The following is a 14,687-nucleotide window of genomic DNA, read 5'->3' as shown; positions in this document are numbered from 1 at the left end:
ACCGATTGCTCAGTTTGGCCGTGCGGCCAGCTCTAGTAAGAGTCTTGGTGGTTCCAAACTTCTTCCATTTAAGAATGTTGAAGGCTACTCTTCTTGGGGACCTTCAATGCTGCAGACATGTTTTTGGTACCCTTCCCCAGATCTGTGCCTTGACAGCTCCTGTCTCGGAGCTCTACAAAAGTCTCCTTGGACTTTATGGCTTGGTTTTTACTCTGACATGCACTGTCGACTGTGGGACCTTTTTGTATAGACAGGTTGGTTCCAAATCATGCCCAATCAATTGAATTTACTGCAGGTGGACTCCAATCAAGTTGTAGAAACATCTCAAGGATGATCAATGGAGACAGGATGCACCTGAGCGAGCGCAATTTCAAGTCTCATAACAGGGTCTGAATACTTATGTAAATAAGCTATTTCTGTTTAATTTTTAACAAATTTGCAAAAATGTCTAAACCTGTTTTCGCTTTGTCATTGTGTGTCAATCTATTGTGTGTCGATTGATGAGGAAAACAATTCATTTGAATGCATTTTAGAATAAGGCTGTAACGTAACAAAGGAAAGGGGTCTGAATAATTTCCGAACGTACTGTAAGTTGCATGGACTCACTCTGTATGCCAGAATATTGTTTAACATTATTTTGTTGAATGACTACCTCATCTCTGTACCCATCACATAGTTCTATCTGTAAGCTACCTCAGTCGAGCAGTGAATTTCCAACACAGATTCAACCACAAAGACCAGGGAGGTATTCCAATGCCTCGCAAAGGGCCCCTCTTGGTAGATGGGTTAAAATAAAAAGCAGACATTGAATATCCCTTCAAACATGGTGGAGTTATTAATTACACTTTGGATGGTGTATCAATACATCCAGTCACTACGATACAGGCGTCCTTCCTAACTCAGCTGCCAGAGAGGAAGGAAACTGCTCAGGGATTTCACCATGAGACGAATGGTGACTTCAAAACAGTTGGAGTTTAATGGCTGTGATGGGAGAACTGAGGATGGACACCACAATACTATCCTAAATGACAGCGTGAAAAGAAGGACGCCTGTACTGAATAGAAATATTCAAAAACATGTATCCTGTTTGCAATAAGGAACTAAAGTTAAACTGCACATAATGTGGTAAAGAAATTAACTTTATGTCCTGAATACAAAGCGTTGTGTTTGGGGTAAACACAACTGAGTACCACTCTTCATATTTTCAAGCATAGTGATGGGTGCATCATGTTATGGCACTAGGGAGTTTTTTAGGCTAAAAATAAATGGAATAGAGCTAAGCACAGGCAAAATCCTAGAGGAAAACCTGGTTGTCTACTTTCCAACAGATACTGGGAGACAAATTCACCTTTGAGCAACACAATAAGCTAAATCACAAGGCTAAATATACACTGGAGTTGCTTACCAAGACGACTTTGAATGTTCCTGAGTGGCCTAGTTACAGTTTTGGCTTGGAAATCTATGGCAATACTTAAATGGCTGTCTAGCAATGATCAATTTGACAGAGCTTGAATATTTTTTTTTAAAGAATGTGCAAATATTGTACAATCCAGGTGTGCAAAGCGAGCGACTTGAGACCAGAAATACTCTCAGCTGTAATCACTGCTAAATGTGATTGTAACATGTATACATGTGACTACTGTAAATGAGGTATTTAATTTGTACATTTGCAAAACGTTCTAAAAACCCTTTGTTCAGTTTGTAATTACGGGGTATTTGTGGGGTGTGTAGATGGGCGAGAGAGAAAGAAATTAACTTAGGCTGTAACATAACAATGTGGAATAAGTCCAGGGCTATGAATACTTTCTGAAGGCACAGTATGTATGACCCCCTTAATGTCTTACCTCATAATGACTAAACAGACAGCCATTTGTGTCAAGGCAATTGAAATTACACCACACATGTCTACAAAAACATAAAACATGAATAGCGGGATTGGCCGACCTAGAAGGCCCAGCCCTAGCCAGCTTATCTGTTATGTTCTAAGTCCAAATCAATCACTTTCCAGACCATCATCCACTAAGTACGCCAGCCCTCATCTGACCTGTGTATGATGTGTTGTGTTCTGAATTATTCTGGCCTCACTATCGTCGCACAGTGCTTGAATAGCATTACAGACAGGATAATCTAGACAATTGTACAGTAACCTACAGATATCAGAAATAAGGTAAGTGGCATATGAGAACAAATGTGTTGATATGGTCTTTTTTATATCCTTCCTAGTTGATGTCCTATGAAGGACAATTTTTCTAATCTTTGTCTTTTCATACTCTTCTCTCAATCACTCACACAGGACCACTCACCTTCCTGTGTCTCTCTCTCTCTCTCTCTCTCTCTCTCTCTATTCCGCAGCGTTCCATCAGCTTCCGCAGTGAGAGTCGAACAGAGTCGGTCATGCCTCCCAGACCATGGACGCGGCCGGCCCCGCCTGCCAACACCAAGCGGCGTGACAGCAAGCTGTGGAGCGAGACCTTTGACGTGCGGCTTGGACACCAGATGCTGTCGTCCAAGGAGATCAATCGCCAAGAGGTGCGGAAAGCTTTTCAACAGGGGTAGTACGGGAGGTTACTATGTCCGAGCACTGCTACTAACACTAGGGTAGCCTTGTCTCCAGAGAGCCGGCTTATGGACGAGACTATCAGGGTTACAAAAGGGAGTACACAGTTACTATCAGAGGAATATAAATACTGTCAGGCTTGTATATGCACCTGTATAGTGTATTGCATAGTTTTGGATGGAAGGTTTGTCTGGCTTTGATTTCAACTGACATTAAAATGGAGGCCATGTCATAAACTTTTAGAATAGCATGACTATACCAAGGATGTGCATCTCCTAGAATGCATGGAAGACTTTTTAGTTTGAGGGCTCATAGCAAAATCCAAAACTAGAGAGAGAATCCCTAGATCCTAGTTCAGGGATGGGCAACTGGCGGCCTTTTATAGGCCCTTGGATCAATTTCCAAAAACCGGGCCCCCGACCCCAAAACAATTAAATCTATTTTTTTAGGAACTCAGTCGGGCTCTCAACTTACTGTTGAGAGTTAGCGTGGTAGTATACACAAGGTGACATTTTCATCAGTAGTTTTTCTCGTTATGTAAGTCACTCAATAAGCCATGTTGGCTAATGATTTTTTGCCAGCTATCTAAACTTGTAGTAATGATGTTCTGAATACCGTCTGGGCAATCAATCAGGGCATGTGACCAGGGGCAATGACCTCAAGGGGGCCCCCATTGATATCATATTAACATGACATAATGGTATATACTGGTATAATGCATTTAGTTTAAGGTCTAGTGCAGCTGTTTTTATCTTGATATCATTTCTGGGTAACAATTAAGTATCTTACTCTGTTTTCAAGTAGCCCTTTACACTCGTACGGGTTGGAAATGGCAGATTTGGGCACTAATAGCCGTGAACATTGGATTGTAATTGGCTGTACAGTAACATACTACACATGACGTCAGAGGTCTGGCCCTGCACTTCAAAGCGCTGCATGAGTTTTGACTGACAAACGTACTGAATTTGAGCACCACATGCAACAAGAAGTTGACCCCATCCCTCCTGGTAATTGGGCAACTTTTGCCCCAAAAATTGTCAGAGGGAAATGCTGTAAATTTAAGATGAACATTTTATTTTGAAAGATGAGACATTGAGGATTATAATAAATACCGATTTGATGCCATACAAGCTAGCCAAAAATATGTGCGCTTCACGTATCCAAATCATCAGTGTCACCATTTATGATCACCATGTTTGATGTACAGCAACAAGATTACATGTCGTCATACCCTGGGTTGTTCTGAACAGAATGAGCCAGCCTACTATTTTTATTTTTTTAAATTGTGAAGAAAATTTGCCTTGGCACATGCAACTGAAGGCACTGATGACTGCTTTCTAAGTGCACCAAAGTTACCATCTGTTTCTCTGAATTGCCTTTGTGAAAGCCTAACACTGTAAGATCATATTTTATAATTTAGCTAGTCATATTGGCAATAGAACAAGCTTTCAAATCCTGCCCAACTGACCCAGATTGTGATTTTATATTGGTCTGTTTTTGGATTGCGTTAACAACAACAGTAATTGTGTACAAGTGTGCTTGCTCTAAGTTTCTGAACGGCACAGATAGGAGAGCTCAAAAAAGTACCTTTTTATAGTTGAAGACTATTCTTTGAGTCATAAAAGTGCATTGAAATTGCTTCGGGACTGTGTACATTTTGGAGAGGTGTGTGTGTCCACTTGGGAGACACCAGTTAGTCCTCTCACTCAAACCCTTGTCATTTTTTTGTCTTATGTTGCACCTACTCCACATTTTCAGATTTCGTTATCAACAAATACAGCAAAGTATAGTAAATCTAAAATGCACATAAAATCAACAGCGTAATGTTTTGGATTCAGTCTTGTCAGGTGAACTGTAGTCCTCACATTTTGGTATAATAATTTCCACATTATCTCCAAACTGTTCCCTTTCAATTGCTACCATGGTTAAGCATATGCTTTTCATATTTTTTCTGTAAGAAACATTTCAATGTAGCCCTTTCTATATAGGCAAATTCCCACGAGTGTAAAGTGTTAGTGGTCAAAAAGAAACAAAAATATTTATTGAGCAAGAATTTTGCTACGACTGTCTGGGATTGATCTGAGTAGGGAAGGGAAAACTGAAAACTAGTTGTCATTGGCAGAAAGTTTGGAACAAATTTACTGCCTAGTGATGTCACCAGGCAGGCCAAAACTCCATCCTACCAAAACAGGCTGAAATGTCAGCTAGCTGCCTATCAAGCTAGCGGGGTTTCTTGAGGGCTTGAAAGCAGCCTGTGACACGGTTAGCCATTGTGGCTGGGACCGTGGATTGTACCGGGTTTGTGGCTGTCTAAATCCCTGCTGTTTGTTGTGTTCAATCATCCCTGTGACCTGCCCTGTCTGTAACTGCGAGGTGTAACCGCGTAACCTACGTTGCCGGCTACCATGACAAAGACCAAAGCCAACTGTTGAGGACAGTGGGGTCTCTCTATCACAGCTGAAGGATCTTTTAAACTAATAAAAATAGTTCCAAAAGCAGAATCAACATTGTTTTGACGATTTCAAATAATAGATGACCTGACTAGAGGTCTAGGACCTGAAAAACAGGACAAAGTGAGGGAAATTCTGAGAAATTGAAGATTGACCACCAAAAGTTTGAGGTAGAATGCACCCACAGGACTGGAAAAACCACCACCGTCCCGGGCCGATAGTGGTCGAGTTCCTGAGGTTCAAGGACAAGGTAGCTGTTCTGGAAAGAGCCAAGCACTTGAGAGAAATGTATATCTTCCTCATCGAGGACTTTTCTGAAGCAGTGGGCCAGAAGAGGTAAGAACTGATCTCAGCCATGAAAGCTGCCAGAGCGCGTGGGGACATTGCTTACATCCACTATGACAGGCTCATTGTCCACCCTCGTTTCCAGAAGCCTGGAAGGGATGAGAAAGCCAAGCCTATGGGTTCATAGCTTCAACCCAGCAGTGCACACACGCACACACAAATATATATTAATCAATTAGTATCTCTTTGTTTGCTCTTTTCCATATTATGTCTATCTCTGATAAGCTACCCAGGAAAGGGCTGAAAATATCCCATTAATATATGTAACCTTAGAAATAAGGTTCATGAATCAATAACTTGCTAACATCAGATACCATTCATACAGTGGCAAGAAAAAGTATGTGGAATTACATGGATTTCTGCAATAATTGGTCATAAAATTTGACTTGATCTTCATCTAAGTTACAACAATAGACAAACAGTCTGCTTAAACTAATAACACACAAACAATTATACATTTTCATATCTAAATTGACCAGACCGTGTAAACCTTCAGTCCTTGGTGGGAAAAGTATGTGAACCCCCTTTAATAACTGGCTGACCCTCCTTTGGCAGCAATAACCTCAACCAAATGTTTTCTGTAGTTGCGGATCAGACCTGCACAATGGTCAGGAGGACTTTTGGACCATTACTCTTTACTAAACTGTTTCAGTTCAGCAATATTCTTGGGATGCCCAGTTGTAAACCCCTCTCGAGGTCATGCCACAGCATCTCAATCAGGTTGAGGTCAGGACTCTGAGTGGGCCACTCCAGAAGGCATGTTTTCTTCTGTTGAAGCCATTCTGTTTGTTTACTTCTGTGTTTTGGGTCGTTGTTCTGTTGCATCACCCAACTTCTGTTGAGCTTCAATTAGCAGACAAACAGCCTAACATTCTCCTGCAAAATGTCTTGATAAACATTCATTTTTCCATCAATGATAGCAAGTTGCCCAGGCTCTGAGGCAGCAAAGCAGCCCCAAACCATGATGCTCCCTCCACCATATTTTACAGTTGGGATGAGGTTTTGATGTTGGTGTGCTGTGCCTTTTTTTCTCCACACAGTGTTGTGTGTTCCTTCGAAACACCACAACTTTAGTTTCATCTGACCACAGAATATTTAGCCAGTATCGCTGTGGAACATCCAGGTCCATTTTGTTAACTTCAGACATGCAGCAATGTTTTTTGTAGACAGCAGTGGCTTCTTCCGTGGTGTCCTCCCATGAACACCATTCTTGTTTAGTGTTCTACGTATCGTAGACTCATCAGAGATGTTAGCATTTTCCAGAGATTTCTGTAAGTCTTTAGCCGACACTAGGATTCTTCTTAACCTCAGTGAGCATTCTGCACTGTGCTCTTGCAGTCATCTTTGCAGGATGGCCACTCCTAGGGAGAGTAGCAACAGTACTGAACTTTATCAATTTATAGACAATTTGTCTTACCGTGGACTGATGAACGTCAAGGCTTTTAGAGATACTTTTGTAACCCTTTCCAGCTTTATGCAAGTCAACTATTCTTAATCTTAGGTCTTCTGAGATATATTTTGTTCGAGGAATGTTTCACATCAGGCAATGCTTCATGTGAATAACTAACTCCGATTTGTGAGTGTTTTTTTATAGGACAAGGCAGCTCTAACCAACGTCTCCAATCTCGTCTCATTGGTTGGACTCCAGGTTAGCTGAGTCCTGACTCCAATTAGCTTTTGGAGAGGTCATTAGCCAAGGGGTTCATATACTTTTTCCAACCTACACTGTGAATGTTTAAATTGTGTACTCAATATAGACAAGAGAAATACAATAATGTATGTGTTATTTGTTTAAGCACAATGTTTGTCTATTGTTGTGACTTAGAGGAAGATTAGATAAAATTGTCAAATTTATGTAGAAATACAGATAATTCCAAAGGGTTCACATACTTTTTCTTGCAACTGTATATTAGCCATTTCTGAGACTCTCACTTAGATAATTAATTTGATTATACAGCAGTAGCAATACATGGATATAACATCTATAGAAGAGACAGAAATGCTTATGGGGGAGGTGTTAATATATATATTCAGAGCCATATCCCTGTAAGGCTTAGAGAAGTGTTGTGGTACATCTAAACCCTTTTATTTTGGGGTGTTGTTATAGGGCACCAAGTGCTAACAGTCAGTAACTAAATAATATGTGTGAAATTCTTGATAGTGTATGTGATGTAAACAGAGAGGTCTATTTTCTTGGGGACCTGAATAGACTTGTTTTCATCAAGCTGTCCACTCAAGAGGAAGCTTCTCACTGTAACCAATGCCTGTAATCTGGTTCATGTTATTAGTCAACCTACCAGGGTGTTAATAAAAACTACAAGGTCATGCACATGTATCGATCACATTTTTACTAATACTGTAGAACTTTGTTCTAAAGCTGTATCGGTACTGATTGGATGCAGTGATCACAATATTATGGCTATATCCAGGAAAGCCAAAGTTTCAAAAGCTTGGCCTAAAATAGTATATAAGAGATCTTACAAAAGATTTTGCTGGGCCTCTTATGTGGATGATGTTAAAAATATTTGTTGGTATGATGTAACCTCTCTAGGGTACGTGGGACGGTAGCGTCCCACCTGTCAACAGCCAGTGAAACTGAAGGGCGCCAAATTCAAAACAACAGAAATCCCATAATAAAAATGTCTCAAACATACATGTATTTTACACCATTTTAAAGATACACTTGTTGTAAATCCAGCCACAGTGTCCGATTTCAAAAAGGCTTTACGACGAAAGCAAAACAAACGATTATATTAGGTCAGAGGCAAGTCACAGAAAAACACAGCCATTTTTCCAGCCAAAGAGAGGAGTCACAAAAATCAGAAATATAGATAAAATGAATCACTAACCTTTGATGATCTTCATCAGATGACACTTATAGGACTTCATGTTACACAATACCTGTATGTTTTGTTCGGTAAAGTTCATATTTATATCCAACAATCTGAGTTTACATTGGCGCATTATGTTCAGTAGTTCCAAAACATCCGGTGATTTTGCAGAGAGCCACATCAATTTACAGAAATACTCACAATAAACATTGCTAAAAGATACAAGTGTTATACATATGGAATTTTAGATCCACTTTTCCTTAATGCAACTGCTGTGTCAGATTTCAAAAAAGCTTAATGGAAAAAGCACACCATGCAATCATCTGAGTACGGCACTCAGACGACAAATAAAGCTATACAGATATCCGCCATGTTGGAGTCAACATTAGTCAGAAATAGCATTATAAATATTCACTTACCTTTGATCTTCATCAGAATGCACTCCCAGGAATACCAGTTCCACAATAAATGTTTGTTTTGTTCAATAATGTCCATTTATGTCCAAATTCCTCCTTGTTGTTAGCACGTCCAGTAATCCAACTTCATGACGCACGAGCAGACAGTCCAAAAGTTCCGTTACAGTCCGTAGAAACATGTCAAGCGATGTATAGAATTAATCTTTAGGATGTTTTTAACGTAAATCTTCAATGATGTTCCAACCTGAGAATTCCTTTGTCTTCAGAAATGCAATCACGTGAACGCGCGAGACTGAGCTCGTGGCTGCTGGCAGACCTCTCATTCGCCCCCATATCACAGTAGAAGCATCAAACAAGGTTCTAAAGACTGTTGATATCTAGTGGAAGCCTTAGGAAGTGCAACATGACCCGATAGACACTGTATATTTGATAGGGCAAGAGTTGAAAAACTACAAACCTCAGATTTCCCACTTCCTGGTTTGATTTTTTCTCAGGTTTTTGCCTGCCATATGAGTTCTGTTATACTCACAGACATCATTCAAACAGTTTTAGAAACTTCAGAGTGTTTTCTATCCAAATCTACTAATTATATGCATATTCTAGCTTTTATGGCTGAGTAGCAGGCAGTTTAATTTGGGCATGCTTTTTATCCAAAATTCCCTACCCTAGAGAAGTTAATGAGGAGCATCCAGACGCTGCACTTGATTAATTTATTTAATTGCTTCTTCCAATTATTGATAAACATGGATATGTTAAGAAACTGACTTTTAGAACTGTTAAGGCTCCATGAATTGATGAGATTTTGAAAAACTGTATGGCTGAAAGAGATGGGTCAAAACGAGTGGCTAATAAGTCTGGCTGTACATCTGACTGGCTGACTTACTGCAAATTGAGAAATTATGTGATTTAACAGAAAATATTATGAAGCTAAAATTAATGATATAAAGAATGATAGGAAAAAACTTGAGTAAATGAAATTATGGGCAGAAAGACAAATTCAACTCCATATTTTATCAAATCAGATGGCTTCTTCATCACAATTATTTTAATTATTACTTCATTGGCAAACTTAGGCAGGAAATGTCAAGTGAGCCATCGTATTCATGCATAAAAAAACAAATAATGAAAGAAAAGCATTGCAAGTTTGAATTTGTAAAGTTACAGTAGTGTGGGAGAGGTGGAAAAAGTATTGTTTACGATCGATAATGACAAACCTGGCATTGACAAATTGAAATCAAATAAAATGTTATTGGTCACATACACATGGTTAGCAGATGTTAATGTGAGTGTAGCGAAATGCTTGTGCTTCTAGTTCTGACAGTGCAGTAATATCTAACAAGTAATCTAACAATTCCACAACTACCTAATACACACATCTAAGTAAAGGGATGGAACAAGAATGTACATATAAATATATGGATGAGCGATGGCCGAGTGATATTGACGAGGTGCAAAGTTTGGGGTCACTTGGAAATGTCCTTGTTTTTGAAAGAAAAGCAAAAAATGTTGTCCATTAAAATGACATCAAATTGATCAGAAATACAGTGTAGACATTGTTAATGTTGTAAATGACTATTGTAATTTGAAACGGCTGATTTTTAATAGAATATCTACATAGGCGTACAGAGGCCCATTATCAGCAACCATCACTCCTGTGTTCCAATTGGCACATTGTGTTAGCTAATCCAAGTTTATCCTTTTAAAAGGCTAAGTGATCATTAGAAAACCCTTTAGGAATTATGTTAGCACAGCAGAAAATTGTTGTACTGATTTAAAGAAGCAATTAAACTTCTTTAGACTAGTTGAGTATCTGGAGCATCGGCATTTGTGGGTTCGATAACATGCTCAAAATGGCCAGAAACAAACAACCTTCTTCTGAAACTCGCCAGTCTATTCTTGTTCTGAGAAATGGAGGCTAATTCCATGTGAGAAATTTCCAAGAAACTGAAGATCTCGTACAACGCTGTGTATTACTCCCTTCACAGAACAGCGCAAACTGTCTCTAACCAGATTTAATGACAGTTGAGGACTTGTGAGGCGTCTGTTTCTCAAACTAGACACTCTAATGTACTTGTAAATGGTTGTAAAGATGGGAAGAGGTCTGTCCGTAATAAAGAGATGCTCTGCTTTAACACCACATTCCAAAAAGCAAGACAAAACTAGAGCCTGCAGGACTTATCTTGATTATTGTCCAGTCGTGTGGTTGAGTGCTGCAAGGAAATACCTGGTTAAGTTGCAGCTGGCCCAGAACAGAGCGGCACATCTTGCTCTTCATTGTAATCACAGGGCTGATTATAAATAGTATTCATGCCAGTCTCTCTTGGCTAAGACTTGAGGAGAGACTGACTGCATCACTTCTTTTTATAAGAAACAATGTGTTGAAAATCCCAAATTGTTTGCATAGTCAACATGTTGACACACACTGACTCCACTAGACATGCCACCACAGTCCACAAATCCAGAACAAATTCAAGAAGGCGTACAGTTATATAGTGCTATTATTGCATGGAACTCCGTTCCATCTCAAATTGCTCAAATGAACAGCAAACCTGGTTTCAAAAACAGATAAAGCAACACCTCACGGCACAACGCCTATTTGACCTAGATATTTTGTTTCTATTGGTATTGATACGTAGGCTACGCGTGCCTTTTAAAAAAAAAGTGTATTAATGTAGTTCTGTCCTTGAGCTGTTCTTGTCTATTAATGTTCTGTATTATGTCATGTTTTGTGTGGACCCCAGGAAGAGTAGCTGCTACTTTTGCAACAGCTAATGGGGATCCTAATAACATACCAAAATCATCTTCTGAGGTAATGGGAAGCAATTTTTATACGGTCTGTTTGAGATAGAAGTTTTATATATATATATATATATATATATATATATATATATATTTTGTGTGTGTTTTCTCTTCAATTTATGCTTTGGCCACATACGAGTATAGGATGAGTTAACACAATTTATTTGGGTACGAGTTAACCTCACTTAGTATTCTGTTTTCACTGGACAGTTACTGTAAAGAGGAGCAGCAGGAGTGGGTGAAGGGGCTCCATTGATTCTCCGCCTGGTTCACCACTCTACCAGGGCAGAGCATAGTCAGACAGGAGACTCTAGACTAGAGGATCAAATGCTATATAATTCAGTTTTCACAGTTCAAATTAGTCAGGCCTGTCTGAAACAACATGCCCCACCACCTTCCACTCAAACTGGGACTCCACCTCTCAGGCCACACAGAGTAGACATCAAAGGACAGTGAAAATGGAATAGGCTGTTTTAGAAAATCATCCATCTGTGCATTGGGAAGTATTGAGGGGTCAGGGGTCCTGTGTTTTCTTCTGTGCAACAGAAGTCTGGTGATAAAGTCTTGTGGCTTTAGAGTGGCGACGCGTTGAGCGCTTTAGATTAGTCTGTCACTGTTGTGAAACGCGCATACTTCATATCGACTCCTTTTTTCTAGAAAAAATATTTAATAAATAAAACATGCAATCTTTTGAAGGTGATGCATGAATTGTTGTTTCTCACTGAGATGTTTGTCTACGTGGAGACCCTTGTTTCACAGTTCTCTCTTTGTCTATCTTCTGTCTTCCTCTGTGTGTTTTGCAGGCGATCTTTGAGCTTTCTCGAGGGGAGAAGGATCTCATTGAGGATCTGAAGCTGGCCAAGAAGGTACAATCTGCTTTTCCAATAAAGATAATTTCCCTTTTTGTTGAGTGTCACAGCTGAGTTATTCTACCCTGCTGATCAGCCAGGCTCCAGTTTCTCCTACGCTCCGACAATCACACACTTGAGACCCCGTGGTGTGTGTGTGTGTGTTTTTGACCATTACAGTAGATGTACAACAATATGCCAACAGATGTTTGGTCTATTTATAAGTCTAATACTGTTGCGAAAATGTATTTTATATCTGATGGAGATGTCCCATTTTTATTAAACCTTTATTTAACTAGGCAAGTCAGTTAAGAACAAATTCTTATTTTCAATGACGGCCTAGGAACAGTGGGTTAACTGCCTTGTTCAGGGGCAGAACGACAGATTTTTACCTTGTCAGCTCAGGGATTCAATCTTGCAACCTTTCAGTTACTAGTCCAACGCTCTAACCTCTAGGCTACCTGCCAGCCCCATTTGACGTCTGTTGTCTTTTTTTAGTGCCGTTTTGTCAAGGGGATAAAGTTTTTTTTCCCACTAATATTGGATGTGTTGTTTATATTACGTCTGAGCTATGATCAAGTAGCGTATCAAACACTTGTTCATTCGTAGCTTATGACATGGATGTCTACATTTGAAAAATACCAAGAGTTTTTCATCTTCAGGGCTCACACTTGATTCAGGTTTTAGTGCTTCTAAAACTTGTTTTAATGTAACAAGTGAGAAAAGTAGTGTTGGGTTGCATTGCTGTGACTCCAACTTAACATTCTACTTTCTCTGTACCTGTAGGCGTACCATGACCCAATGCTGAAACTGTCCATCATGACAGAACATGAGCTCAACCAGATCTTCGGAACCCTGGAATCTCTCATTCCGCTGCATGAAGGTGAGAATGAATGCTTACAAAGGACCGAACCACAAGAACAGGCAATTGCAAAGAAACACAGTTGCTCACACAAACACAGAAGTCAACACACAGCCATATACACACACACACTAACACCCAAATGAACCATTAGACAGAGGTTGAGACCGCTCCTTCTACTCACTATTCAGATCTGCTGAGTCGACTGCGAGAGGCCAGGAAACCAGACGGCTCCACAGAACATGTGGGGCACATCCTAGTGGACTGGGTAAGACCATCCGTTATGATCATATGTAGGGGATGAGGGTTTTCCTGACCATGTGACGTAAACAGGAAAAACTGATGGATCAACTTGATTATATTACAGTTTTCAATACTGATTAGACTTTGCAATCAGTTGTATGTTCATACTACACATGCCCGAGGTGGGAATATCTAACAGTAAACAAGTTAGACATACTGACAAATTTTCTAAAATGATGTTGGAGGTGAGTTATGTGGTGGAGAAATAAACATTACATTATCTGGCAAAAGCTCTGGTGGAAATTCCTGCAGTCAGCATGCCAATTGCACACTCCCTCAAAACTTGAGGAATCTGTGGCATAGTGTTGTGACACAACTGCACATTTTAGAGTGGCCTTTTATTGTCCCCAACACAAGGTGCACCTGTGTAATGAACATGCTGTTTTAACCAGCTTGTTGATATGCCACACCTGTCTAGTGGATGGATTATCTTGGAAAAGGATAAATGCTCATTAACAGGGATGTAAACAAATTTGTGCACAAAATTTGAGAGATACGTTTTGTGCTTATGGAAAATGTATGAGATCTTTTATTTCAGCTGATGACAAATGGGACCAACACTTTACATGTTGCATTTTTATATTTTTGTTCAGTATACATATGAAATGGGTAAAACAGTATGTAAACATGATTAAATGTACCAGTGTTCCATGTCTAGTCCTTGCCAATGACAAGCATACCCATAACATTATGCAGCCATCACCATGCTTCAAAATATGAAACGTGGTACTCATTATTGCATCCATGCAACTTATTATGTGACCTGTTAAGCACATTTTTACTGCTGAACTTATTTCGGCTTGCCATAACAAAGGGGTTGAATACTTATTGACTCAAGATGTTACAGATTTTCATTTGTAAAGAATTCTTAAAATATAATTCCACTTTGACGTTATGGGGTATTGTGTGAAGGCCAGTGGAAAAACAAATCTAAATTTAATACATTTTAAATACAGACTAACAGAACAAAATGTGGAAATATTTAAGGGGTGGTGTTTGTGGCAAATCAAAAACAGTAAACTGAACTGGCCTATGGGGAGAGAGGGAGCTAAATTTGTCCTTGTTTCACTGGCAAACTAAGTGGTTTTGTGTCACTTCACTTCACACAGCATCAATTTACTCAATACTTTTCTGAGGATGGATTCAACCATCGAGAACCCTCAAAACAGCTAGTTCATGAGGCAGCCTGAGATGTTTGTTTTTCGTAGCATAGCTAGCTTATGAAAACAGAGTCATCATGTGTCTTATTGGCCCAGTGTACTTCAACTGCCAAGTG

General features: G+C 39.6%; 1 protein-coding gene across 3 annotated transcripts in view; it reads left to right on the top strand.

Moving 5' to 3' along the window:
• The window catches only part of LOC110527722 (rho guanine nucleotide exchange factor 3), a 124,163-nt gene that overhangs the window by 99,331 nt on the left and 10,145 nt on the right, over positions 1–14,687 (top strand). For all 3 annotated transcript variants that reach the window (XM_021609182.3, XM_021609183.3, XM_021609181.3), the window contains 4 exons: positions 2,353–2,529; positions 12,202–12,264; positions 13,033–13,129; positions 13,300–13,376. In XM_021609182.3, the coding sequence (XP_021464857.3) occupies positions 2,353–2,529; positions 12,202–12,264; positions 13,033–13,129; positions 13,300–13,376 (414 nt within the window). The remainder of the gene's footprint in view (positions 1–2,352; positions 2,530–12,201; positions 12,265–13,032; positions 13,130–13,299; positions 13,377–14,687) is intronic.

The sequence above is a fragment of the Oncorhynchus mykiss genome, chromosome 7 (assembly GCF_057628025.1).
Source record: "Oncorhynchus mykiss isolate SJ-2025 chromosome 7, ASM5762802v1, whole genome shotgun sequence".
NCBI classification, from domain to species: Eukaryota; Metazoa; Chordata; class Actinopteri; order Salmoniformes; family Salmonidae; genus Oncorhynchus; species Oncorhynchus mykiss.
The sequence above is the reverse complement of the archived record's forward strand: the minus strand, read 5'-3'. Positions and strand labels throughout refer to the sequence as shown.